Here is a 25,600-nt window from a genome sequence, read left to right on the forward strand (position 1 = left end):
GGGCGTGGGCGTCCGCGGGAGATGGAGCCCGCCTGGGGCTGCTCCGAGTGCTGGCTGGGTCTCCCCCGGGGGCTCGCACCAGGGAAGGCCCGAGGCCTCATCGACCTCTGGAGCTGGACCACCCAGGGCCCAGGTCCACTCCTGGTTACGAGGCACTCTTCCAGCCCCTGGAATCCCAGGGCCAGTGTCGCCCTGGTCAGCGCGCAGGTGGCCATTATCTGCTTCGCAGGGTTGGATCCGAAGGGCTTGGGATGAGGGAGGAAATATGCACTCCTGGGCCAAGGCGTGGCTCCTGGGGAGCCCAGCGTAACTGGCCCTGGTCCTTCAGCTCCGCCCCGCAGTCGGTCAGAGGGATCGAGCCGGACCGCCCAGGTGTTTGGATAGAGACCGTCACAGCGGTGACAAGAAGACTGGGACTTCTGTTATGGAAACAGCGACCCCGCTTGAAAAAAAAAAGTATGTGTGTTTGACAAAAACCGTACGTTCTGATAAAAGCAATGAAAGGACCAAGACAGGTAGAGAACGAGAAAAGAGGAATCCGTCGGTAAGGACGGGCCACACTCCCTCGGTAACAGCAGAATCCCTTCCTTTTCTTCTTTTCCTTTCTCCTTTCCAAAGACCCTGACACCCTTTCCATTTAAATAGCAGCTCTGCAGGCCTCGGCATGCCTGGATGTTCGCATCCACATTTCCCTTCTTGCCTGGAAGGAGACACATCCCAGTGCCAGCCAGACCCCGGCCCTTCCCTCACTGCACCCCTTGCAGGTTCACCTGTCCATTTATTTATCCTCCCAGCTACACCATCAGCTCCATGAAGTTCTGTCTGATTTTCACTGAACCCGGCTCCTAGCACAGGGCCACGTACCATGCAGAGACTCCTAGATATTGACTGGGTTACTGCCCTTCTACCCCAGAGCAGGGCAGACAGAGGCAGCGCTCAGCCTCAGCTCCAAGCATAAGTTACCCCTCTCCAAAGCTGAGAGGGGACCCAGGAGGGAGGACAGGAATGTCTTGTGATCCCATCACCCGCGTACCAGTCCCCCTTTTCAGTCTTGGTGCTGAAAGCAGAGCTTGGCTCAGTAAACAATCTGCACCATCCTCATTATATTGGAGGGAAGTGGAGGGGGCACATCCCTCTGCACCCCCGTCCAAGCCCGTGCTTTTGCTCACACTGTTCCTTCTGCCCCAGATGCCCCTTAGCCATACAGCCAGGAGTGCCCACCGCCTTCCAAGCCTGGTCCACACCCACGCACACTGCCCCAGAGTCACACCCTGCCCCAGCCCTCCTCCATCACCAGTGTCCCCAGCAAGGTTTCTCTCATTGTGTCCTGGAGACCATGACAGACCAGGGCTGGGGGTGGAAGGAAGGAAGGAAGGAACAAAAGAAAAGAAACATGACATTCCTGGGCCTCAGGACTTACTGACACAGAATCTCCAGAAAGTAGAAACTGGATGTGTGGATTTTGAAGAAGTGGGCCAGTTTGTTCTTTGGCCCTCTAGGTTGGAAAACCTCTCATTTAAAAAAAAAAAAAAAAATCGGTTCCCTCTCTGTCCACCAGTAGTTGCCAAAGGCAGTGAGATTGCTAAGGCCTCTGCCAGTTCTACAAAATATCTAAAAAACCTGTTTAGATTTCAGATTAATTCTAAACTGATTTAAATTTAGATTTAGAAAGTCATAGATCCTGGGCATTTGCAGGCTTTTAAGCCTATATTGGCTTGTAATCCCAGTGGCTTGGGAGGCTGAGACAGGAGAATCAGGAGTTCAGAGCCAGCCTCAGCAAAAGAGAGGTGCTAGGCAACTCAGTGAGACCCTGTCTCTAAATAAAATACAAAATAGGGCTGGGGATGTGGCTCAGTGGTTAAATGCCCCTGAGTTCAATTCCCGGTACCAAGAAAAAAAAGAAGAAAAACTTATGTTGGATCTCCACGTGCCAGGGTCTCAATGGACACCACACAGCTCCTGTTTAGCAGTTCTGAGAGCAGGCTTCATGGACAGTCCCACTGCCATCAGGTTATAATTCTACCATTGCCAAGCTGTGTGTCCTTGGGCAAGATCTGTACCTCTCTGGGTGAATCTCCTCTTTTGTACAATGAGGCTGGTCACAACATTTACTTCCTAGGATTGCTTTGAGGGGAAAATGAGCCATCCCTGTAACCACCAGGCTCAGCAAGAATGGCGTCACTTAACCATCACAGTAAGGTGGGCAGTTTTAGGAAAGGATGCAACTGAAGCTCAGGACAGCACATAACTTGCCTTCAGCCCCACAGCTTGCAAGTCTGATATGACCCATCTGACCCTAAAACAGCCCCCAAGCTGTTAACCACCTTTGAGTGATGCCCACATGCTGCAGGGACTGGGCAGAGGGCTAAAGTAGATGATGGCACAGATGACCCCCCTCCCTGGATTACCCTCTTCAGACGATTTTTATAGGAGTAGAGTGGGGAGCAGTACACATGACAGGCTGCACCCCCCAGGCATCTGTGTGAACACCGGATCTCCACCCGCGCTCTCTGGGCCCCTGGCGCACCTCTCCCCGCAGGGCTGCCTCCCTTCCCTCTTCCTCCCTCCCGCCCTCTTTTCTGCCTCTCCCTCTCTCCTTTCTGCTGGGGATTGAACCCAACACCTCAGGCGTGCCTGGCAAGCCCTCCTCCGCTAGGCCACATCCCCAGGGCTCCAGGTCGGTTCATAACCAGGTTCATAAGCCCAAGCTCTGGAGGCCACCCAGTGCTGTGGGCTCAGTGCCAGTGGGCCAGGTTCCAGGGCACGGGAGACCTGCTCCTGCCATCAGAGGGAGGCTTTGGTGTCCTGCTGATCCCAGTCCACTCAAAAGCCCATGTTGGGAGTGAAGACAATCTGGGAGACGGGACGCATCTTACGCACAAGCCACACGAGCTGGACACGCATTTGAAGTTCATTCTGCCCGTTTCTCATCTTTCAAGTGGGATGAAAGTGAATTCTAAGGTGCAAGGTGGAGGGTTTGGAGAGCGGAAGCTGGGCGGGCCCCTGCAGGCACTGGAGGAGTGGGATTCTCTTTCTCCTGCCTTTTCTTGCATGTGCCTCTCATAGCTATTCTTGGGGCCACCCACAAGGTCACTCTGCAGTACAATAGGAGCCATGAGGCAGATATCGGAGAGACTGTGAGAAGGGCGGTGGCAGGATAGCAGAGGGCAGGTGAGGAGCCCGAAGTCCCTGCCTTACCCCAAGCTGCTGGGACCTCGCGGTCAGAACGTGTAGCAACATCCAGGCTGTGGAAGCCCTGTGTTTCCTGGGTCTGAAGACTGTTAGGGTTTGTTGTTTTATTGTTGTAGTTGAGGTTGTTGAGGTTACCTTGTGCAAGGATAGAATGGCATTTCCCCGTCCCCATCCACTTGACTCATCTGGTCAATAAATGGGGAACAGAGGGAATAGGGAAACCTCCCCCCGGCGGAAACCTTCGAGACCACTGCCTTTCACCCCGCGTGTCAATCAGCGGTCCTCAGATGGTGGGTAGGCTCAGGCAGGTCTGGGAGTGAGGACAACTTGAAACACAGCCAAGTCAGTAAGCCATGTCTTGTAAGGAGACCTCTGGGGCTTTTTGTTAATGCAGTATAACCAGCCCATCCTGACTGACTCTCCAGTGGCAGCTACAAGCCAGGGGACCCCCTTCCGGATGATTTATTAACCAAATGCTGGCCTGTCCACTGTAGAGATGCCGCTTAGTGACCAGGTGGTTCTCATGAAATCCGACCCCAGGTCTCACTGATCTGGGGACTGGAGGCAGGCTGGCTCTTGCTACTGGAGTCACCTGCCTATTAGGACACGGCCTGGTGAGGGCTCCCCAGGGCCCTGCGCCCTTGTTGTCCCCTTCCCACATGACACCTGAGGACTGAAAGTGAGTCAGGAAGACGGAAGAGCATGGGGAGAGCAGCCCTCAAGGCAGAGGCCCGCAGTAGGAAGTAGGAGGCAGAGAGGCTCTGAGCTGCTGGCAGGACTGCACGAGGAGGCAAGAGGCTGGAGGCTGCACAGGAAGGCAGCTGCAGGGTGCTGGCCGCAGGTCCAGGCCTATGGACAGCAACATGCAGGGGAGATGGGTCGAGGCTCACAGTGCCACAGGACCCCAGGGGGAAGCTGCTACGGCAGGCCAGGTGGAAAGGGCCCAGCCTGACCGGGGCAGCAGGGCTCTGAGGGTGGGACCAGCTGGAGTGGGGCAAGGGGGCCCTGCCATGGTCCCCAGTTCCTGGCTCAGGGGACTTGGGTGGGCCTGACCCCCATCAGAGCCAGAGACGGGGGTTCCTGGGGGTAAGCAGGGCCTTAGAGGAGTGGCCATCACACCCAGCAAAGCTTCTCTGCTCAGGAGGGGCCCAGTGCTAGGACCCCCTGGGGGCTCCAGGGGGGCGAGCAGCCTGGCAGGGCTGGCCACAGGGCTGGGGGGAGGGCACAGGGCAGTGTGGAGGCCAGCCGGCCAGGCAGGGCAGGGCAGCCTGGGGTGTCAGCGTGTGAGCCTGCGGGGACAGTGGCTGTAAAGGGACCTGGCCGTGGGAGGGGAAAGGAGGCCTGCAGATAGACAGGGACAGGGAGCACATTTAAAAATCACATTTAATAGGAATCATTTTGTGACGCTGAAGGAAATACATGTTCACCGTGGAAATGTGGAAAACGCATAATAGCCAACGAGTCAAATGCCCTCCTGAGTAACAGCACGACGGGGCGGAGACACCGTGTCTGCCCGCCGTCCTCACGAAGCACACGTCCACGCCCACACGCATCTCTTTTTGAGCAAAATTGGGCTCATACTCTGCACCCAGTTTTGCCATCTCTTTACCAAATCAAGACTCGCTCCCTGACATTAAGTGTGCTACTGTGATTGTTCCCCAGGGTGGACCTGAGAGGGTGGGAAGAACAAGGGACCTGCCCCTGAGCTGCTGAGGAACTTCCGGGCAGGACAGGCAGCACGAAAGGCACGGGGAGGGGAAACCTCGCCGTCTCTCAAGTTTGATTGACCTCGTCGCTTCCTTGGCCTAATACACTTTTTTAAAATGATACAATATGTGCTCATTGTAAGGAAGTTGGAAAAAACTTTTTGCCAAGTAGAAAAGACAGAATTTCAAGTATGTAAAACATTCAGCAAACTACAGCTAACACCCACCAGCCACCACCTAGACGGCACCAATCTTAATATTTAGCCGTATTTTCTTGAAATTTAAGTAAAATAATTGATATAATTGAAAGGAAATTGGGAACTTTTCAAAAGCAGAAAGGAAACAAGTCCCACGTGATCCCCTCAGCCTTGACACAGCTCCTCATAAGGATCACAGACCCAGTGTAGACACCCATCGTGTGCAAGTGTGTTGGCCACTGTCGGGCACTGCTGGGGCTTGGCTGTGTCTGCTGAGGACCTGGCCAGTCCTTCTGTAGGGAGACATGGAAGGCAGGCGCCCCTGCGGGGCCTCGGGGGACAGTTGCCCAGCCCAGGCGGCACTGACTGCTTCCTGCATGTGTCTGTGGGATTCTGTGGCTCTCTTCCTTCCAAGATCGCACAAGATGGCCCAGCCCAGCCCCTGTCTAAACTCTGGCCACCTCAGGAACCTTGGCCACTCTGGGCACTGTCCAGCCACCAGCAGATGTGAGCCATCCTGCCATGGCTCCTGCGCTGGACTTCCTGGGACCATCCCCCAATCAATGGAGCCACTTGACACTTAAGGTAGGTCTCCTCAGGGGCTGGATGGCCCCTGTACCCAAGTAGCTTGCTGGCTTCCATCACACCAAAGCCACTGCCTCTGATCCCATGAACTACCACTGAGCAGAGGCCAGGATGCTGAGGTCACAGGCACAGGTCACTAATCAGCAGCTCGGGGCGACTGTCCAAAGGAGAGAAGTCCTGGCACCTGGGGAAGGTTCCTAGATGCCCCCTCAGGAGTCTCAGAAACTCCTTTCCCAGGAAAGTAAGGAAGGCAGAGCGACCCCCACCCGCCCACGCCATGATGTCAGGCTGGCGGTGAGGATCAAGCACCAGGCGCTGCAGGCAGCCCCTCCTGGCCTGTCCGCGAGGTGGGCGGCTGGGTTGCCTACAGGTCAGCAGAGCTGCATCCTGCAGGGTGTGAGGGCACAGGCTGGCCACTCGCTGGTCTTTGGAATCTGAAAAGAGTGAGGAGGGCTGACTTGGCCATCCTTCCCGGGCTCCAGCAGGATGCTCGACGCTGCCCACACACCTGCACACTGCGGTAGCCCGGCCCAGAGACAACTTCCTCCTGCCTCAGTGCAGGGCTGCGGTCACCAGCCGGCTCCTCCAAGTCCATGGTCCCTGAGCTACCTGGACACCTCCCGCTGACACCCACCACCCTCCCTCCCCAGTCCCAGATGGGCCACTGGTTCCTACACACCTGCTCACCTGCCAGGGTGCTCTACCGCCACCACCTAGCACCACAGAGCAGGGCCCTGCCCAAAATGACACTCCCTTGTCCCCAGGAGCAGTGGGAATCCTGCCACTCACACCGACTGTTGTGCCCGGGCCTCCCCAGGCCTCCCCTGGCCGTGGCCACAGCCCTCTCTTTGGGAAGTCTGCTGCCAGCCCGGCCCATGGGCTATCCTCACAGCCCAGGGTCACCTTCCAAGAACTGAGGGTCCTGCTTCTCAGTTCTGCCATGTCTGCTGCTGACAACCATGATGGCTGCAGAGTGTCCCCTGCGGCCAAGCCCTATGCCAAGTGCTCAGTCTCATGGAGAGCAGAGAGGGCCCAGGAAGCGCCCCCTGAGCGGGGGGAACCAAGGCCCCTGGCACAAGGTCCTCTGGCTCCGGGTCAGTTTGCAGGATCCAGGAAGCGACACCTCCCCAGTCTTCTGGGCTCCACCCCCCGAGACTGGCTGGGGAAGTGGGAGGACAGGGTCTCTGCCTCAATAGGCTCTGCCCTCAAGAGGCCCTGCTGCCCTGCCCCTCCTCAGCCCTCAGTCCTCCTCTCCCTGCTGCACCCCTCTCTGCCCTGAGGCCCCCAGAGCGCCTTCCCTATACCACCCAGTGCCGCCCGCTGCCCCTGACCTTCTCCCTGTCCCCTCCACCCAGGTGCCCTCCTCTGCTTTATCTGGCTCTCTGCTCACCATCAACACTGGGCTCCAATGGACTCACCCGGTGAGAAGGCCGAGCAGGCGGGCCTGGGCACGGGGACTGCTGCTAGACTCAGGGCATCCCACGGGACACGGCCCCACACCCAGGGTGAGCTCCTTGCTACCAATCTGGCATCTAATCGGCATTTCTGGAAGGCCATCTGGCCCCCAAGCCCCAGCCAAGCCACTTACCTGGAAGAGGGGAGCAGGCACGTCATCATGCGGGCACACACCTGGGAGGTGGCCCACTGCAGCCACTGGATGTCATCTGGGATATTGGGAAGCCAGATCAGCAGCCTGTAGGAACGAAGCCAAGACCACACACACACACACACACACACACAGGTGTGCACACGTGTGACACACAGAACTGCTCAGCCTTAAGGTGCGAAGCCAGAATGAAAGCAACCCAAAGCAGTTTCTCCTCAATGGCCCCCTCGGGCCAGGCAGGCTGCTGACGCGTCCCAGAGGTGGATTCGGGATTAGGTGGCAAAGACAGGCCTACCTAAAATCTAAAGCAAAGCCAGGCCACTTTGGGTCCTGGAGAGTCGGGGGACTTTGTGGAGATGAAAAGGAAAAGCCTCGGCTGTCCAGGGTCCCCGGGGCTCCACGGGAGGTAGCACCAGGGGGGCCCATGGGGGGCCCCACAGACACAGAGAGGACCCCCCAGGGCTGTGATAGACACCCAAACACAGACCACAACCCAGGACAAGGGCCGTGAGGGTCGGGGTGGTCGATTCTGGAGGGCAGTGGCAGGGAGGGAGGGACTGGACTTCAGAAGATGGCTGGAGGACCTGCGGGCTAGCTGGCCAGGAAGAAGGTGAGCACTGAGCTGAGCCTCGGCCCAAGAAAACAGGATGCAGTAGGAAGACAGGGAGCCCGGGCGTCAGTCCCTGCCCGGGAGCTCTGCCGGGCGACAAGCACACCCCTCCCAGGAGGAGACCCCGAGGGGAGCCACACAGTCTCAGCACAGTGCCTGAACCCAGCCGCGCAGACGTGGTGTCTACACTGGAGCAGCGGATTCCCAGACAATGCCCAGGACAAAGGTATGAGAGAGAAAGAGGAGACAAACAGAAGAACTGGTCCAGGAAGAGAGAGAGAGGGACAATTCAGAGGACAGCAAATATTCCAAGAGAATATTACACCCATAAAACAAGAACAGGGTGTTCTCCAAACGCAAGTCTTCTGAGGCAGTAGTCTTGGATTTGTATGGAAATAACAAATTTGGTAGGTGTTTATTCATGTCCTTTTTTTTTTTTTTTAGTTGTAGTTGGACACAATACCTTTATTTTCTATTTAGGTGGTGCTGAGGATCGAACCAGCACCCCGCACGTGCTAGGCCAGCGCTCTACTGCTGAGCCACAACCCCAGCCCTCCTTTGATGTTTTGTAGCTGGATAAAGTAACCTACTGTCAATAAGTTATATGCAATTTTGTGTTACTCTTCACACTGAAATTGGAATTCAAATGTTTTTTGGAAGGTAAAAAGGAGAGCCTGATCTGTTTAAAGGTGACGTAAAACACGGAAGCATTCTGAAACCTTTTCTACCAAAAAGTTAACAGCTCTCTTGGCCTTTGATCCATGTGTCATATGTAATGTCCTATCGTGTTATCTGCCTGAGATAAGGCCCTGCCTCCCACCTTACTCCCTGTTGGAGTGGCTCCAAAATAGTCTAGACTCAGCTCATTTAGAGTCGTGTTCAAAAGAAAGAATTTTGTTGTAAAGATTATCGTGATCTCAAAATGAACAAAGGATATAATACGTAAAACTAAGTAAAGGTTTAAGATCATTTTAAAAATCAGGAACAGAACATTCAGGAAAACAGAGACGTGAGCACTTAGACACTAAATATGCTTGTTGAGCTCAAAACTACAGAACAGGACTGGAAGAGAAGATCTGAGGAAATTCCAGGTCAGAGACTAACAGACAAAGATGAAAAACATGGGAAAGAGAAGGAGTCAGTAGACAGGAAGCCAAATGAAGAGGGGAAAAGGAATGGAGGAGAAAGGCTTGCTGGGGAGCAAGAGGTCATTTCCCAGAGCTGGAGGGAGAGACAGGCGGCTTTGACTGAGCATGGGACAGTGAGTGTCCCAGACATGGCTTCGGGACGTTGCAGACCAGGAGGGGTAGGAGGACAATCCAAGCCCAGCAAGGCAGCCCACCTCTGTAATACTAGCCACTCAGAAGGTGGAGGCCGGAGGTCACAAGTTCAAGGCCAACCTAGGCAACTTAGCAAGACCCTGTCTCAAAATTTAAAGTGAATAAATAAAAGGGCTGGGATGTCTTTTGTCTGATTTTATTTCCTTACAGGGCCTCATGCATGCTAGGTAAGCTCTCTACCATTGAGCTACATCCTCCGCCCCATCTAATGGTTGCTCTCGTTATTATCACAGGTGAAACACACCCAACCTGAACCCACTGAGTCTCCCTAAGTTGGGAGCTGGGTATATAGGTGTATACCACTGAGCTCAGCTGAATAGCAATTTGGATTTTTGATTTTTGAATTAGGGATGCTCAACTGGGAAAGTCTATGCAAATATTCCAAAATAAAAAAATTCCCCAATCTGAAATATTCATTTAGTCCCAAGCATTTTGAGTAAGAGATACTCAACCTGGATCTAAAAATAGAATCAAGAGCATCACTAACTGGATGCTCCTGTGTGATCAGCACCTCACACTTAGTCCCTCATTGAGTCTTCTGACCACCTTCTGGACAAGGTGATCTCTTACCATCCCCATTTTCTAGATGGGAAGCACAGAGAGGCAAATTCAGTTTTCCAGGGTCACACAGCTGTGGTAAGAGGGTCAGCTGGGATTTGAACTCAGTGTGATTACACAGCCAAGCTGCTGCCAGCTCTAACCCGTTTCAGAGGGCACCAATCAATAAGTTCCAGGAACATCTCGCTCTGATCTAATTGCTGACTCTGAACCACTTTAACAAACAGAAGATGAGATTCCCTGCTTTCTAGTATCTTCACGTGATTTAAAGGGAGAGGGGTGCAGGGGTACAGCTCAGTGATCCAGCACTTGCCTAGCATGTGTGAGGGTTCATTTCTTGAGCACCACTAAATAAATGAATAGGCCTAAGGGCAAGATACAACGCTAGGCCCCGCCAGGTCCACCAGCCAGCTCTGAGACCTCAGCTGTGACCCAGCGTCTCCAGGCCTCAGTTTCCCCATGAGGTCACAAGCTGCTGAGCCTGATGCCACGAGAGGCCGCAGCCAGCTGCACAGTTGGCGGTGACTTGCCCGGGCCCCCGGGCCAGCTGGGCAACTCTGGGCACTGCATGCAGACTGTGAGCCGGGCTGGGCCGGGGCCTTCACCTGTCACCTCATTTAACCCTCACACGGAGCCCTCGCAGGAGACGCGAGGCAGCCGGGAAGCTCACCTGTGCAGGAGGGCGATGGCCGACTCCACGGGCAGCGTGCAGGGCAGCATGACGTAGGACATGACCCGCACAGACAGGAGGCTGGACAGCCTGCTCAGGTAGCCACGCCTGTCCCTCATGGCTTCCGCCAGCCCTGGGGGAGACAAGGAGAGATCTGTCTTCACCAAGAGAAGAGGCGGCCACTCACCCAGGCGGAGCTCGGGTCGGCAGTACCCTCAGCCTGGAGCCCAGGAGCGTCAGGCTGGCCGTGGGGCGGGCTCTGCCAGGTGGCTCCTTCAGAGCGGGAGCCACGGAAGATCAATGGGGAGAGCAGCCCTTGTGGAGGTGGTAGGGGGCAGGCATCCCCGTGGCAGGTGACAAAAGATTGAATCAACAGGGGGGTCTGGAGTCGCCAAGGCAGCTGGGTCTCCGGCTCCGAGGACACCAGTGACGTGAAGCCCAGGAACTGCATCTGCTCTGGGTGGCCCCAAATGCAGCCTCAGAAGCTGGCCTGTGGCCTCCTCCACCTGACCGGCCCGCTCAGGCTGCCGCCACAACTGCTGTGGGACAGACGGCTCATACGTCCACCTTTAGTCCTCACAGTTTGGAGGCCGGGAGGCCCACGTCCAGGGCTCCTGCAGAGTCCTGGTGTCTGGGTGTGTGGCCAGGGCCCTCCTGCCCAGAAGGCACCTCCATGTCCTCCCGTGGGGAGGGGTGGAGGCCCACTCAGACCTCCTTCATAGGAGCACTCATCCGCTTGCGAGGACCCTGCCCACTGACCTGTTCACCCCCAAGCCCCCACCCCTCATGCCACAACCTGGGGAGGGGAGAGGACTTCAACCTGTGATTCGAGGGACAAAACCCCTCAGACCCCAGCACTGTCCATTCAGCACCCATGCCACAGAGGTCTAACTTGAGGGAAACCAGGAGGGGATCTGGAGAAAGGGACCAGGGACGGGGGACAGGCAGGGAGCAGGGAGCTGAACTGCATTCTGAAGGACTATGCCCAGTCCCAGGGACCTGGCCCCAGCTCCACAAACACCAGCCCAGCTGGGCCGGGGGACACTCGGGAAGCTGAGCCGAGGGCCCGGCAACCAGAACCGGGCTCAGCTGGGGTCCATCTTCCTCCTGGTCGTGACCCCGTGGGAGGAAAGGAGGCTCTGCGTGCAGCTGGGCGCTGGTGTCACTCACGGGCCCGTCCCCGTCACTCTGCCCTGTAGCCCCCACAACACGGGAGAGAAGCTCTTTTGCTCTCTCGTGTTCACCTTCCGACCGCCCCAAACGAACCCGCACCTGCGGCCAGCCTGGGTGACAAGGTGTCCAGGATGTGCTCGTCCCAGGGCAGGGTGCTGAGGCGCTCCAGCAGCTCCTCCCCCTCGGCCAGCCCCAGGGTCAGGGACAGCTGCTGCCTCTGGTCCTCCCAGCAGGGCAAGATGGCCTCTGGCTCTTCCTCTTCTGAGGACAAACTCGGGCACAGCTGGGGCCAGTCACAGATGCCTAGGAGGGCAGAGAAGGTCCGAGAGGAGGTGGGCAGCAGGGACCACCCAGCACAGCGCTACCAGGGGGCCAGCGCGGACCGCCGGCCCAGGATCAGCTAGGTGCCAGGGAGGAAGAAGCTTTCGAGTGGACAGATGTGACTGGCTCCTGCCTTGGTGGCTTGCCAACCCCCGCTTTACACCGGGATTCTTAAGGTTGAAAGACAAGGATTATAGCTCATTTCTAATCACAATCCCACGGGTGGAGCCTGCACGGTCAGGCTTTGAGCTGGACCCTGCCCGTCAGGCTCCAGGGCAGCCCACCGCTTTCCTGACTCCATCTTCCTGCCAAGGAATCAGAAGCAGAGAGGTCAAGGGATTTGTCCAAAGTCACACAGCTAATGCATGGCAGAGCCAGGGTTGGCTCTGAAAGACAGCAGCAGGCAAGGTAGTATCATGCCCCTGTGCATGCCCTTCCCTGGGCCTGGACTTGGCCACTGACCCCAACGAGTGGCCTCTGCTCTTAGAGGACTCATGTGCTGGGCTGGGCAGGTCACAGGCAGTGGCAGTGTCCTTGGGCTCCCGGTCAGGTCAGAAGGCCCAAGGTGCCACTTGTCAAGGTGTGCGCACAGGGACACCTCTATCTCGCGCATGCCCCGCTCTGAAGTCTGCACCAAGGAATTGGGGCCCTAGAACACGCTCCCGGCTTCCAGCCAAACCGGGCCCTCCCAAGGGCTCCGAGCAGCAAGCAGACCCCATCTCCCCTGCCCCAGAGTGGAAGCTGAGCCAGGACTTCATCCTCTTCCCAACTCTCTCGTCGGTCATTTCCAGGTCCTTCTCCCTCGCCTGCCCCTGGCAGCCCAGCCTGCAGGCCTCAGGCCCACTGCAGCCTCTGAGACCCAGCTCTCCTGTTCAGAGGAGGTCTCGGGGGGCCACAGCCTCTGGCAGCCCTACTTGCAGATCCCTCCTGCGTGACCCTGGAGCCAGGGCTCCCAACAGCACATGGCCATCTGCTCACTTCTCCCTGAGCCCAGCAGAGGCCACATTTGCTCACAGCAGTGTCCCAAGCACATAGCCCAGCACTGACCTTCTGCGTAGATAAATACACCGAGGTCCTCATATTGTCTCCTTGGCCTCAGCTGAAGGATAATCCAAACCCTCAACCCTCAACTGACTCTTAGCATTAAAGACAAAGGGTTCTGAACCGTGTAATATGGGTTCCACCCTAATACAGACACGTGTGGCTTAACAACAAGGACACATTCTGGGCATCACCATGTGAACATCCTGCTACCCACAGGCTGAGATGGCCACAAAGCCACCAGGCAATCTACCTTACAGGACCACCATTTCTGCAGTGGCAGACTGCAACACGGCAGTGGGGACTGTCACCCTCTGCCCAGGTGAACTGGGACAACTTAGAAGAGGGCACTTGCCTGGGAAGGAGAGCCCACTAGTGCAGTAGACGTGACCCACACCTGGCTTGGGGCCAGTTCTGAATGCTTCATCTGGGGCCTGTCCCAGAAACCCTGTTTCAGCTCAGCCACTGGTCAGCTGGGGGTCACCGAGCACAAAGCCGAGAGGAGTGAGGCACCCTGACAGCACAGGACCCCGGGGGGGGGGGGCGCCTGGAGCAGGACCTCCTGGACCTGGAGGGGAGCGCCCTGGGGTCAGGACCTCCTGGTCCCTGGGTAGGAGTGCCTTGGGGTCAGGGCCTCCTGGACCTGGAGAAGGAGAAACCTGGGTCAGGACCTCCAGGCAAAGCCCAGCTCCACCTGCCTTTGAGGGCTGTGTGCTCATGCCACCCCTCTCTGAGCCTCAGTGTCCCCATCTGAGAGATGGGGCAAGGACCGCATGTCTCTCAGGGCCGATGAGTGGATTGAGCAAGAAAGGCCGGCGTCAAGCACCTTGAGGACCCGGGCTGCTCCCAGGAAGCAGTATACAGGACACACCTCAGCCCCGCCCACACGTACCATTCTCTTCCAAGAACCTGCAGGCGTCCAAATACCCCCGAAGGCATATCTCTCTCATCACCTGCAAGGAAGCCAGCAAGTGTGGGGGGTGCTGAGCACCACTTATTCAAACATCATCTCAAAGCCAAACCGACATCCCCCCAGAACCCTCCAGGGTGAGCTGCTTAGCCTGTGCCCAGATACAGGGCTTGGTGCTCCCAAGAGACCACTTCCTGCTGGCTTGGCTTGAATGTCACCTCTCCACAGAGACCTCGCTGTCAGGTGCTGTCTCTCTGGGCTCTGCTGGCTGTAGGACAAGCCTCCACCAACAAATTTCAGGGTCCGTCCTAGCTGTCGCTGGGACAACAGGACATGAGAGTCCATCGAGCTGCACAGCCTCCTGCCCGTGGAGCCCGGGTGTGGGTGAGCACAGGCGGTACCAGGTGGCTCCTTCTGGGGACACCACTGTTGGTGCACACACCCTACACCCTTCCTTACTGTGTGAATGTGCAAGGATTCTAAGACCTCCACCCGGAGAGGGCACACTTGCTCACCTGGGGGGACTAAGTCAGAACCAGGGTGGTAAAAAAAATTTTAAAAATCCCGGGCTGCGTGTTGGCAGAGGGCCACCGCGCAGCGCGTGCAAGGCCCCTGGGTTCCACCCAGCGGAGCAAAAAGAAGGAAAAGAAATCCTGATGCCTGAGCCACAGCCCCCACTACTTGGAGCACTCGGCTCTGTCCATGTGGATGTCCATGTGACCTGGGGATGCCCATGGTCAGGGTGGCCATCAGCAGACTCCTGAGACAAGCAGCTTTTCCTGGAGCTGTTCTGGTTTGCTTGAGAGATGGATGATCCCATCAGGGAGGCAGAGAAGTGTATAAACTATGGGTTTGTGTGAGCCACTAAAGCAGAGGAGCAGCTCCCCTAACCTCATACGCCTGTGCTCCATCTCCTTATGCTTTAATTACTGGAAGGTAAGAATAGGGAGAAGAGGTGATAAATGCCGTGTAACTTTAAGAAATGTCATCCAACTAAAGCTCGTTTTCTTAATAATTTGGCTCCACACAATTCCAAAGCCCATACAATGAGGTGAATATTGATGAAAAGATGGAGACTACATTCAGTGTTTTGAAAGCTACTGTCATAAATATCAGTAAGCAGCCTTCTACCCTCAAATTTGAACAAAAGCTTAAATGCCAGGCTGACTCTAAGTGTGTCTGTGTTTCTACAGCCAAATATCACACTTCCCAATGGGATGGGGGAAAGGTTAAAAATCATCTGAGGGGGCATTTGGCATAGCCATGATAATCGCTTGAACCTGTGGAGACACATGGTCACACCAGGGTATGCAGAAAAACAAGATCGGGCTCACAGACCCTGCGTTTCCAGCTGAACAATACTTCATAAGTTAAACGGCTTTAACCCTGGAAACATGTGAAACACTCTACCTGGTTCATCCTTGGGATGATATGTGTGCTACTAATTCTTTTTTGTGTCGTGCTAATAGGTTGCCGGATCCTCAGGTCCAAGATCCAAGAACCCCAAGTAACTGACCATCGTTTGAATTTAAAAAGAAGGGGAAAGATGTCGTAGGCCACAGGAATTATGGGTTTGTTCAAGCCGTTAAGACGGAGAAGCTGCTTCTCTGGGAACGCCTGGTGAAGCTCCCCCGTTCAAGAAAGCCCAGATCCCGTTGGTGCCGTCTGAGCTCCCAACCGGAGGGTCAAAGAGCCCCTGCCACACTGAGAAACAGGCACCTGAGCAGGACCCCTCCCACACTGAAACCTTACCCCTGACTTTGATGGACTTCCCCTAAATAAAGAATTGGGCCTTTCAAAATTGCTCAGTTCCGGTTCCCATCAGGGCTGAAAGACCCGTCAGGAGCCCACTTTCAAATCCAGTCTTGGCTTTGTCTTATTTCTTACTGTCTATTTCACACTTCTTGCTCTGCCAGGGTGCCGGCCGCCCCATCGTAGAGAAGACCGGCACCCGAGCACCACTCACCTTGAAGTCTGGGGGGGAAAGCGATCTGGACAGGAGGTAGAAGTTCCTCAGGCAGAGGCGGAAGCTGAAGTTGGTGATGTTCACGTGAAGGAAGTTTGTGGACTTGATTTTAGGGCAGATGTCAAACTCCCCGTAGAAGGGGCACACAGTGATGGTGGTCTTGACATCCGCAAGGGGTAGGTTGTCACTGAATCCGCCATCTATGTAACGCTTTTAAGGAAGGAGAAAGGGACTGAAGCCGTCTGCAGCTCCGGCTACCTTTACTGTGTCTTCAGGATACTGGGGGGGGGGGGGTTCTGGGAGCCACTGCAGGTGGACAGAGCAGGAGACGGGCTTCGAGAGCCACTCTTGACCATGCTCACTGGGCGCCTCTGTGGTCCTTGTAGGAAGGCCAGGCTCTACACTGGCTCTCGGGGTGGCTATATACTGTCGTACAGGGTGTGTGTACTGCTTGATGGCACCTGGCAACGAGGCGGGCGGAGGGTGGGGTCCAGACCCTGTTGTGCTGGCCAAGGCTGGAGGGATCCCCACAGGTGTTTCCAAAGAACACACACAAAGGGGCCACATAAACTAGAGATGCTCTGTGCACTGGGGACACAGTGTGACATAAACCCTTATTGCCCATAGCTAAGCCAGATAGGGAGGTTTTCCAACCATTTGAACAGCTGCATCAGTGTCTGGGATGATCCCCAGTCACAGCCACCACAGCAGAGCCACCGGGGCCCACAGAGAGAAGACTTCCCAGCCAGCCCTGGGAGCAGAGCTCAGCCCAAAACAGGTCCAGCGAAGCATCGAAGTGCTGGTCACACCTTGGCCAGCAGGACACTGTCACCTCGAGTCCAAAACTGACCCGATGTGAGCCTGCAACTTGTTCACAACTGTAGATATCTTTGCCCGGCCTTCTTTCCCTCCCTCCTTCCTCCCTCCTTCCTCCCTCCTTCCTTCCCTCCCTCCTTCCCTCCATCCCTCCTTCCTTCCTTCCTTCCCTCCTTCCCTCCCTCTTTCCTTCCCTCCTTCCTTCCTNTTCCTTCCTTCCCTCCTTCCCTCCCCCTTCCTTCCCTCCTTCCTTCCTTCCTTCCTTTCTTCCCTCTCTCCTTCCTTCCCTCCTTCCTTCCCTCTTTCCTTCCCTCCTTCCTTCCTTCTGTCCCTCCTTCCTTCCATCCTTGAGTACAGTACTACTGAGCAGCCCCACACCCAGTGCAGCTGCACAGCTTTAGTGGCAGATGGAACCGGGCATCGGGAGCCTCGTGGGCATGAAGGGGCATGGACCTAGCATGTGAACCTTTGGTGAAGGCTGCGAGGGGCGACCATCTTTCCTTCAAGGACATTCCTCTGCTATGTGGAACCTCTCCAGGAGCTTAGCGCTCTGCCAGGGCAATACTCTGGCTGACTCTCAGGAAGGTCTGTCCCTGTTTCTGGCAGGACTCCCCTGAGCATGCTGACTGGGTGGTCACTGTGTCCAGCTGATCTAGTGACGGGACAATCTCTAGGAGCGGCCTCTGGCCCGGGGCAGGAGAACGATGACAATGATGATAAAATAGCCCACCTTGGCCACACCCCCGGCAGGCTCTGGTCTAAGCTGGACCTGCACTATTGACCTCAAGCTCTTCTCCATCTACCCTGATGCCGCGTGAAGAACCCCGTTTTGCAATGTCAGTCTCAGAGCGGTTCGGAAATACGTCCAAAGTGTCACAGCTATGCTGAGGGAGAGTGATAACTTGATTCCAGGTGTCTGCCACACAGAGCCTGGAGTGACCACACTGTAGCCAGGGCTTCAGTTATCTCATCTGTAGATCAGGATGGACATGTGTCTGGCATGGAACTCCTGAGGTGGGGGGATGAGCAGGGCTCTGGGGCACCACCTGGAAGCATGCACCAAGGGGACTCTGGGCTGCTTTTCCTGCCAGGGGGAAAAGCCAGAGATGGGCACTGGGGAATCTGGGGTCACCACCACAGCGCCCCAGGGGCCCCCTGCTTAGTTCTGAGAAGATGAGATACATATTGAAGCCACTAACAGGACAAGGGGCCAACATCAGAATCCAAAATGTGCTTTGGTCACTCAATGGCCAGGTCCCCAAGTGACCCTGTGGACACCTGTCCTGGGTACTGACCTGTGGGGACAAGAGTTGCCTTGCAGTGAATGGAGACAAGCCTGTGGTGGTGGACAGCAGAACCCTGACACAGTGGCCATGCACTTCCCGCCTCAGGAGGGTTGATCCACCACCACCTCCAGCTCACTCTGCCTGAGGGGCTGGCAGGGTCTTATCATTCTGCTACTTCCTCATGAGTTTAAAAATGACCCTAAAAGGGAGCATTCCACAGCCCCAACTTTCTCCTGTGCTTCACAAAAGAGCAAACACAACAGAGCAGAGACGGGTGTCAGACCAGACGTACAGATTTTTGTTGCTGCTGCTAGAAAACGCGACAGTTCTGCCTTCTCGGGAGAACAAAGCTCTACCCTAGGAGTAGTAGATTCTTAAGCCTCTGACGCCTTAACTAGGCCAGTGGGAACCTACCTGCGCTGCTCACGAGCGGGTTAGGTGAGCCTGCAGTGTACCTTACCCACAGCAAGGTCATTAATCACACATGGAGGAGGTTTTGCTGCCCAGCAGCCTGGAAGCTGGTGCTGCTAAGGATTCTGTCTGCAAGACTGAGAGGCACGGGGACCCGCATGGTGACGCGGTCCGGGGGCACCTGGGCCTCGCACCTTGAAGGTGGGAGCAGTGAGCATTTCAAAGGAGGTCTCCAGGTTGCAGCCCTCTCTGCCGCCCACACACACTTACCACTCCTCGGAAGGCAGGAGGGATCAGGCCACAGTAGAAGGGGATGAAGCAGGAACAGAGCAGGGCCTGCAGAGACAAGAGTGAGAGCCCGGCCTCTCCAGCCTTCTCCAAACATGGCGCCAAGCTTGAATGCTCTCTGCACAGAGTAGGTGCCTTACTACACGGGGGATGAACAATTGGCCATCACATGCTCCAAGGCTCACTTCTCAACCACGCTGCCCACTTTACCCTCCTGGGCTTGACCTCCAGGACAGCCACACTGGGTCATCACTGGTGGGACACAGTAGTGGACTGGGTGGCTAGAACAGTGCTTCCCAAATGCTGATGCACATGAGAGTCCCCAGGAAGCTGGTGGGACCACAGCTCTGTGCCCCCAGGTAGTTCCGCAGCAGGTCACAGGTAGGGCCCGAGATTCTGTAGTTCTGACAAGCTTCCAGGAGACCCTGGGGCTGCAGCGTGAGATGGAGGCCACACTGGTCAGGGGAGAGTGGGGGACAAGGATGGATACGTGAAGGAACTGGCAGGTGCTGGTTGTTTACATAAAGCTTCCAGAAGCAAAGTGAAACGGGAGGAACTTGCCTGCCAGGGTGCTGACTGTACGTGCCAGGGGGTGCCCTTGTACCGCCCTGCCATTCCCTCAAGGAACTCTTAGGAAAGACATCAGCAAATGTCTCATTGCAAATTATCTAGTCTATGCTAGACCCTGAGAGTGGAGACAAAGAAGCCACTCCCACCTTGGGGGGCTTGGCCTGAGAAGCCCTCCTCATTATAAAATCTGCAGAGAGCCAGCGGAGCTCTGGAACAGAGCCAGGAGAGGTTCCTAGACGGTGTGGCCATGCGGCCAGGGCAGACCAAATCACCCAGTGTGCACAGAATGTACGTCGCCCTGTGCAGGGCCCACGACAGCCCTGGGTGTTGCTTTCTCACATGAGGACACCCAGATAAGCAAAGCACTCACGTCCACCACTTCAGCTTTGGACTGGAAGTCAGACACCAGCACGTTCTTCCCGTCAGACACCCTGGTGAGCGATATGCTGATCTTGCCCGAGATGAGCTGATGGACGTTGTCTGGGAGGTGCTCCTGCAGGCCATCTCGGAGGCACTTGCCTATGTTGAAGGACGGGTGCAGGACACCAAGATTCCGTCTCCTGGCCTTCCAGGTGAGGTCCAAGATGATCTGCAGGACCCGGTCTGGGGACAGGAGACAAATGCATAGAAAAAGATTACCACCCTGGAGATAGGGACTTTTTGTCAAGACCAGAGGACTGTCTGCCACTCAGAAACCATTCACAAAGAAGCTGCAACCCTACACATACGGTAGCCCCATGTGGCCACTCAGCCCTTGAACGTGGCTAGTCCGAATCAAGACCCGTAAAATATACTCTGGATTTCAAAGGCTTAGTAGGAATTGATTTATTGATTTATACTGACTAGATGTGAAAATGATAATATGTTGAGCTTAGTGGACTCAGTGACATTTCTCTGAGTCTTTGACTTTGGTCAACATGGCCACCAGGAAACATGAAACGGTTCACGGGGTTTATGGTGCATTTCTACTGGACAGTGCTGCTTCAGCCACAGGAAAAGCCTCCCCCTTGCAGCGGCCTGTGGGTCTGACAGCACCCCAACGCAATGCCCACAAAGCCCGAGCCAGAACACAGCAGCATCTCAGCCTCCGCGCAGATGATCTCCACTTTGGAGGACGCAGGAGAAAGAATGTAGCCTTACACACAAGTTGGAATCCCGCTTCCAGGTCTTGCTAGTGGAGTGACCTCAGCAAGGTGCTTTACCACCTGCCCAAATGTCACACCACCTTCCCCATGTAGGACAAAATCTATCCAACTTTTAGAGACAGAGATTAGGTAAACTATGATCGGCAAGATGTTCCACTCAGAAGAGACCACTAATGAATAATTAGTCTCAACCTTAAGTTTCTAAAGCCAGAAACCATATGCGGATGTAGAGCACGGTCATGCTCTATCTGGTCTGGCCCCCCAGTTCTGTACAAGGACCATCTCATCCAGCCTCAGACCTGGCCAGCCGTAAATTCAGGGCTGCCCAAGGACAGGCAGCCTGTTCTGATCCAACCCTGACCTCAACTCACAGACTCACAACCCACCCCCTCTCCCGACCACGAGCTCTGAGCCTGGCCAGTGCCGTGAATTCGCACACTGCTGGCAGTCTGTCTCTCTCTCCTGCCAAACCCAGCCTCCACTCAGACGCTCTGAGGACCTGTGCCAAGCGACAGGTCTGGGAAAAGCTTCTCAGCAGCTTCCTCCTGTAGGACAGGGGATTAGAACAGGAAACAGAGTCCCCAGGGAGTAGCTCCTGACAAAAACTGAGATCCACTTTGCAGAACTTGATGGCCCCTGCGCCTCCATGTGCCCTGGCAGCCATAGCCCCAGGCTGTGCTATCCTCTGCCTAGTTAGGAACCCCCTCTGTAAAGGAGTTAGTATCATTCAGGCCCCCTGGGTCAGTGCATTTAAACTTCGTCCAAAGCCGGGTATGGTGGCACATGCATGTAATTCTAGCTACACAGGAGGTTACGGCAGGATGATCACAAGTTGGAGGCCTGGCTGGACAGTTTAGGGAGACCCTGTCCCAAAATAAAAATAAATAAATAAATAAATAAATAAATAAATAAATAGGGCTAGGGATGAAGCTCAGTGGTAGAGTATCCCTGGGTTCAATCCCCAGTGCCAATGAACAATTAATCAAACAAACCTTGTCCCAATCAAACATCTGTCCAAGCAGAGGCACAGAGATCACCCCAGAATACAAGAGCTGGCTCTTATCACTGCTAAAGCCCAAGGTGTGCAGATGGTCACATGGCCAGTCTAATCCTCCTAGAGGCCAAACTGTCTGCCCTTTGCTCCCCTCTCCCTCACAAGGGAGACAGCCAGCAGGTGGACAGCCAGGGCAGCCTCTCTCTAATCCCCAAATCCTGGTCAGCACAGGGTCTGCTCACTAATCCTGCCCAATGGCACAGCTTTGCTTACCAGCATGGGCTTCCCCAATGAGCCAAGTCACTCCCCAAAGAGTAAATTGTTAAAGAGCCCAGATAAACTGATAAGGGGCATTATTGTCCTGGGCACTTTTGGGTATCATCAGTTCCATGCTTCCACTTGCCCCACACCCTGCCTATTGGCTCAAAACCCCTGAGCGATGGCATGTGGGTCCTGGGAAGGATGCCAAGTCCCAGCAGTTTGGGCTGGGGAGAAACAAACCCAGATCCTCCCTTCCCACAGCAACCACGTGGATAAATGTTTCAGCAGGCCAAAATCCAAATGTCTGGGATTTCATTGACAGTGACAGTGAGCTGGGGTGGGGTGGGGGGTTGGAAAGAGGATGGGACGGGGAATATCCAAGAATCCATTCCAACTCCTCCAGGAAGGGTCCCAAACACTGGAGAAGGAGGGAGAGTTCACAACTTTCCTATTCCACCTGTTGAGAGCCACAGCGGAAGGGGCCCCAGCAAACTTCCAGCTGCCGGCTGATGATTGGCTCACAGCGGCCCCAGCAACATCTAGCTGATTGGCTCCTCTGCGGTGATGCTCATTGGGCTGTTTCCCTGCCCTTTCAGACCACGGAGCTGCTCATTGGGGGACTTTTTTGGCTCCGCCCACGTGACCCAGCCAATCGGCCTCAAGAGCAGGAGGATTGTGGGAGGTGGAGAGAAGCTTGTGTGGGAGAGAGAGGCTTGTGGAAAGCCGGTGGTGGCAGTTGAGGCTCTGAGGGTTTTTCCTGAGAGGCTGTTTTGTTTGGCGTGTGTGGTTCTAAAAATAAAGTTAGTTTCTTTTGACAAGTGGCTCCTGATTGTGCCCAGCCAGACTGCGGCATTTGGTGGCTCGCACGGGGAGCGACTGAGGGTAAGTGAACTGCTCGCCCCTGAGGGCAGGGCAAGAGGATGGGTAGCCATTTTAAGATTCTTCTTTTGTTATTTTGTTTCACTTTTGTTTTAAGTTGCCTGTCCCTGGAGATGTGTAAGATGGAAGAAAAACCGCTCACATCTGAGGAACAGATAGGGAGAAAGGACGGATGGACATTTCAGGAGGCTATTATAATGATTTTGTGTTGTTCCAATTTTGTTTCACTCTGTTTCAGTTTTGTTAGGCGTTATCTTGTTGGGTTGTATTATAGTAGAAATACGGGATCAGAAATTAGTAAAAAACAAACTGAAAGAGTGTTAAGTAAATTGTTAGAGGAAGGAGGCATCTCAGTAAAATCAAGAACAATCAGGGCATACGTTGATACAATACAAAAATGTAGCCCATGGCTTTTTAAGGAGGAGTTGTTAAATATATCACAATGGAACCATCATGGTGAAGATTTAAAAAGAATAGAAAAGAAAAGCCCAGGGACTCTGCCAGTTGGCACATTGCCATTGTGGACGTTCATATCTTGTTTGCTTAGTCCAAAGCCTTCAGTTCAGACAATGGTAGAGGAAGAAGAAGACATAATGATTCAAGTAAAAGAGAAGGTCTCTCAAGTTAGTCAGACAGAGGAAAAGATTCAAGTAAAAGAGAAGGCCTCTCAAGCTAGTCAGACAGAGAAAGAAAGTGTAAAACAGAAAAAGCCATCAGGGGGAAAGTTACAACAGGAGACTGCTACTAACACCTTTCTATCACCAGAGGACGTAAGTGTCCAACTAACAAGGCCACCTCCATATGCTGGGAGGTCCCCAACCCCCGCAGTTGATAGTTGGGATCCTGAGACAAGATCTCAAATATTAACATGCCCTGTATTTGAGGCAGGAGGGCAGCGATTTTACCAAGTTTTAAATTTCAAAACAGTGAAGCAGCTAAAAGAGGCTGTAACAACCTATGGTCCTCAAGCACCCTTCACTGTAAGCATGGTCGAATCCATTAACAACTTGAACATGACGCCAGCAGATTGGGCTAATATGTGTAAAGCTGTGCTAAATGGAGGACAATACCTGTTATGGAAGGTTGCCAATGAGGAATTTTGCAAGGAGACGGCTAGGCGAAATGCAGCAGCTGGTTATCCTCAGAGAAATCTAGATATGTTGTTAGGAAAGGGACCTTATGAGGATCAGCAGCAACAAATTGCATATGATCCTGGTGTATACGCACAAATTGCTGCAGATGCAATTAAGGCATGGAAGACTTTACAAGGACATGGAGGTTTACAAGGTCAATTATCTAAGGTAATACAAGGAGCTAATGAACCTTATGCTGAATTTGTAGATAGGCTTATTCAAACAGCTACCAGAGTTTTTGGGAATACAGAACAAGCAATGCCATTACTAAAACACCTGGCTTATGAGCAAGCGAATCGTTGGTGCAGAGATATCATTAGACCATGGAAACATGAAGATTTAAACACATATATTAAATTATGTAGAGACATTAATGAACAAGAGCAAGTCGTGGCAGCTGCAGTAAAACAGGCTTTAGATGCCAGAGACATTAATGAACAAGGGCAAATTGTGGCAGCTGCAGTAAAACAGGCTTTAGATGCCAGGCCAAGAACATGCTACAATTGTGAACAAACAGGACATTTTAAAAGGAATTGCCCCATTGGAGGAGGGTTTAACAAAACTAGGTATCAAAGGAGTAGAATACCAGGTATTTGCCCACGATGCCGTAGAGGGAGACATTGGGCTAATGAATGCCGTTCTCAAACCACCATAGAGGGTACTCCATTATCAAAAAACGAACAAGGACCAGGTGTTTATCCACGATATCGTGGAGAAAGGCATCGGGCTCCATTGCCAAAAAATGGACAGGGGGGCCCAATGCTCCGGGGCCCAAAACCACAAATATACGGAGCACTGGAGGAACCCAGCAACCCCATCAGGGTAGTGCCCAGGACACATTGTCCATCAGATCCCTCATCAGACAAACCAGAGGGAGTGCAGGGTTGGACATCTGCGCCTCCACCACAGCAGTACTAACTCCAGAGATGGGAGTTCAAATCATTCCCACAGGGGTGAAAGGACCTCTTCCCAAAGGAACCTCTGCCCCTGGGGTGATCAGGACTCCAAACCAGCTGGTCTGCCTCGGAGTCCACCCAAAGGTTGCCCCTGAGAGCTGGGCAGAGGTCCGGATGTCTCCAGTCCCTCCAATCCACGCCCACCTTGGGAGTCAAAATCTGTACTCGGTCACATCCAGGGCCAATCAGCCCCTAGGCCACTCAGACCTCAGGGACCAGCCTCACCCACACCCCAGGTCCCTCCCTCTCCTCCAAAATACTTCACTCTCAGTCCCAGGGCGGGGAGCTCCCTTCAAGCCCGGGCGCCACACAGGGCCTCATGTGTGAAGGTGCGGACGTCTCTTGGAACCTCCGCGCTGGCCCGAAAAGCCTCTCTGGGGTGCTCCCCCTTCCCGGGTCCAGTGACAGCTCCCTCAACCTCCAGCGACACTGCAATACTCCAAAGGACGCTGCGAAGGAGGCAATCGGTCTGGGTAGGGGACCTACAAGATGCACTCGCAGTGTCCAGTGACCCTTCCCGGCTCCTCCGAGGGCCCCTGGGGATGCCGGCATCCGAGCCTAGCAGATGCTCCCTCCCAGCGCGGAGTGCGGGCGGCGCCCCAGACGCACCCAGCGGGATCCCGGACAGGAAGGTGGCGGCGTGCAGCGCCCCGGCCGAGGAGCCGAAGATCTTGCTCGCGTTGTGGAGGAGATACGGGGCGCGCTCGCTCAGGCAGCGAGTCACCCCAACGTAGTACAAGCCCAGGAAGCCGCTGCCCCCGAAGGACAGGCTCCAGCCGCGCTCGGGGTCGTACATGGCGGCGGCGGGGCACAGTGCGGAGCAGGATCTGGGTGCGGGTCGGGAGGAGGCAGCGGCCACTCCACTCTGCACCTGCCGGCGCTCCCAGCCCGGAGCGGGTGCAACCCCCTAGGCATTCCCTGCGTGACGTCACCCTCCAGTCCTGCCCCCTTGGACCATTGCAAATGAGCCCGCGGCAGACCCAATG

At 54.8% G+C, this 25,600-nt stretch overlaps 1 protein-coding gene across 6 annotated transcripts; it reads right to left on the reverse strand.

Moving 5' to 3' along the window:
* Nucleotides 1-4,557: 4,557 nt before the first annotated feature.
* Pnpla3 (patatin like phospholipase domain containing 3) lies at nt 4,558-25,522 on the reverse strand. Of its 6 annotated transcripts, none has more exons than XR_007347554.1 (9): nt 25,101-25,521; nt 19,617-19,849; nt 18,659-18,724; nt 15,876-16,085; nt 13,892-13,952; nt 11,737-11,940; nt 10,465-10,597; nt 7,269-7,344; nt 4,558-6,114 (listed from the first exon to the last, which is right to left on the reverse strand). XR_007347554.1 is itself a non-coding variant. In XM_015501815.1 (9 exons), the coding sequence occupies exons 1-9, from the start codon at nt 25,408-25,410 to the stop codon at nt 6,045-6,047; spliced, it is 1,269 nt and encodes a 422-aa protein (XP_015357301.1). In that variant the 5' UTR covers nt 25,411-25,521; the 3' UTR covers nt 4,558-6,044. The 6 variants fall into 6 exon arrangements, 5 of the variants coding, with proteins under 5 accessions (XP_015357301.1, XP_015357298.1, XP_015357300.1 ...); XM_015501815.1 differs by having other exon boundaries at nt 7,269-7,373; nt 25,224-25,521; XM_015501812.2 differs by having other exon boundaries at nt 7,269-7,373.
* Between the last annotated feature and the right edge of the window lie 78 nt (nt 25,523-25,600).

The sequence above is a fragment of the Marmota marmota genome, unplaced genomic scaffold (genome assembly GCF_001458135.2).
Source record: "Marmota marmota marmota unplaced genomic scaffold, marMar, whole genome shotgun sequence".
Lineage (NCBI taxonomy): Eukaryota > Metazoa > Chordata > Mammalia > Rodentia > Sciuridae > Marmota > Marmota marmota.

Coding starts and splice junctions, on each gene's coding strand:
- Pnpla3 (XM_015501812.2), bottom strand. CDS start 25,410: ATGTACGACCCCGAGCGCGGCTGGAGCCTGTCCTTCGGGGGCAGCGGC. Junction 13,953..15,875: donor TTTCCCCCCCAGACTTCAAG/GTGAGTGGTGCT, acceptor GCTTCCTTGCAG/GTGATGAGAGAGATATGCCT. Junction 11,941..13,891: donor CAGGTTCTTGGAAGAGAATG/GTACGTGTGGGC, acceptor CTGCCCTCCTAG/GCATCTGTGACTGGCCCCAG.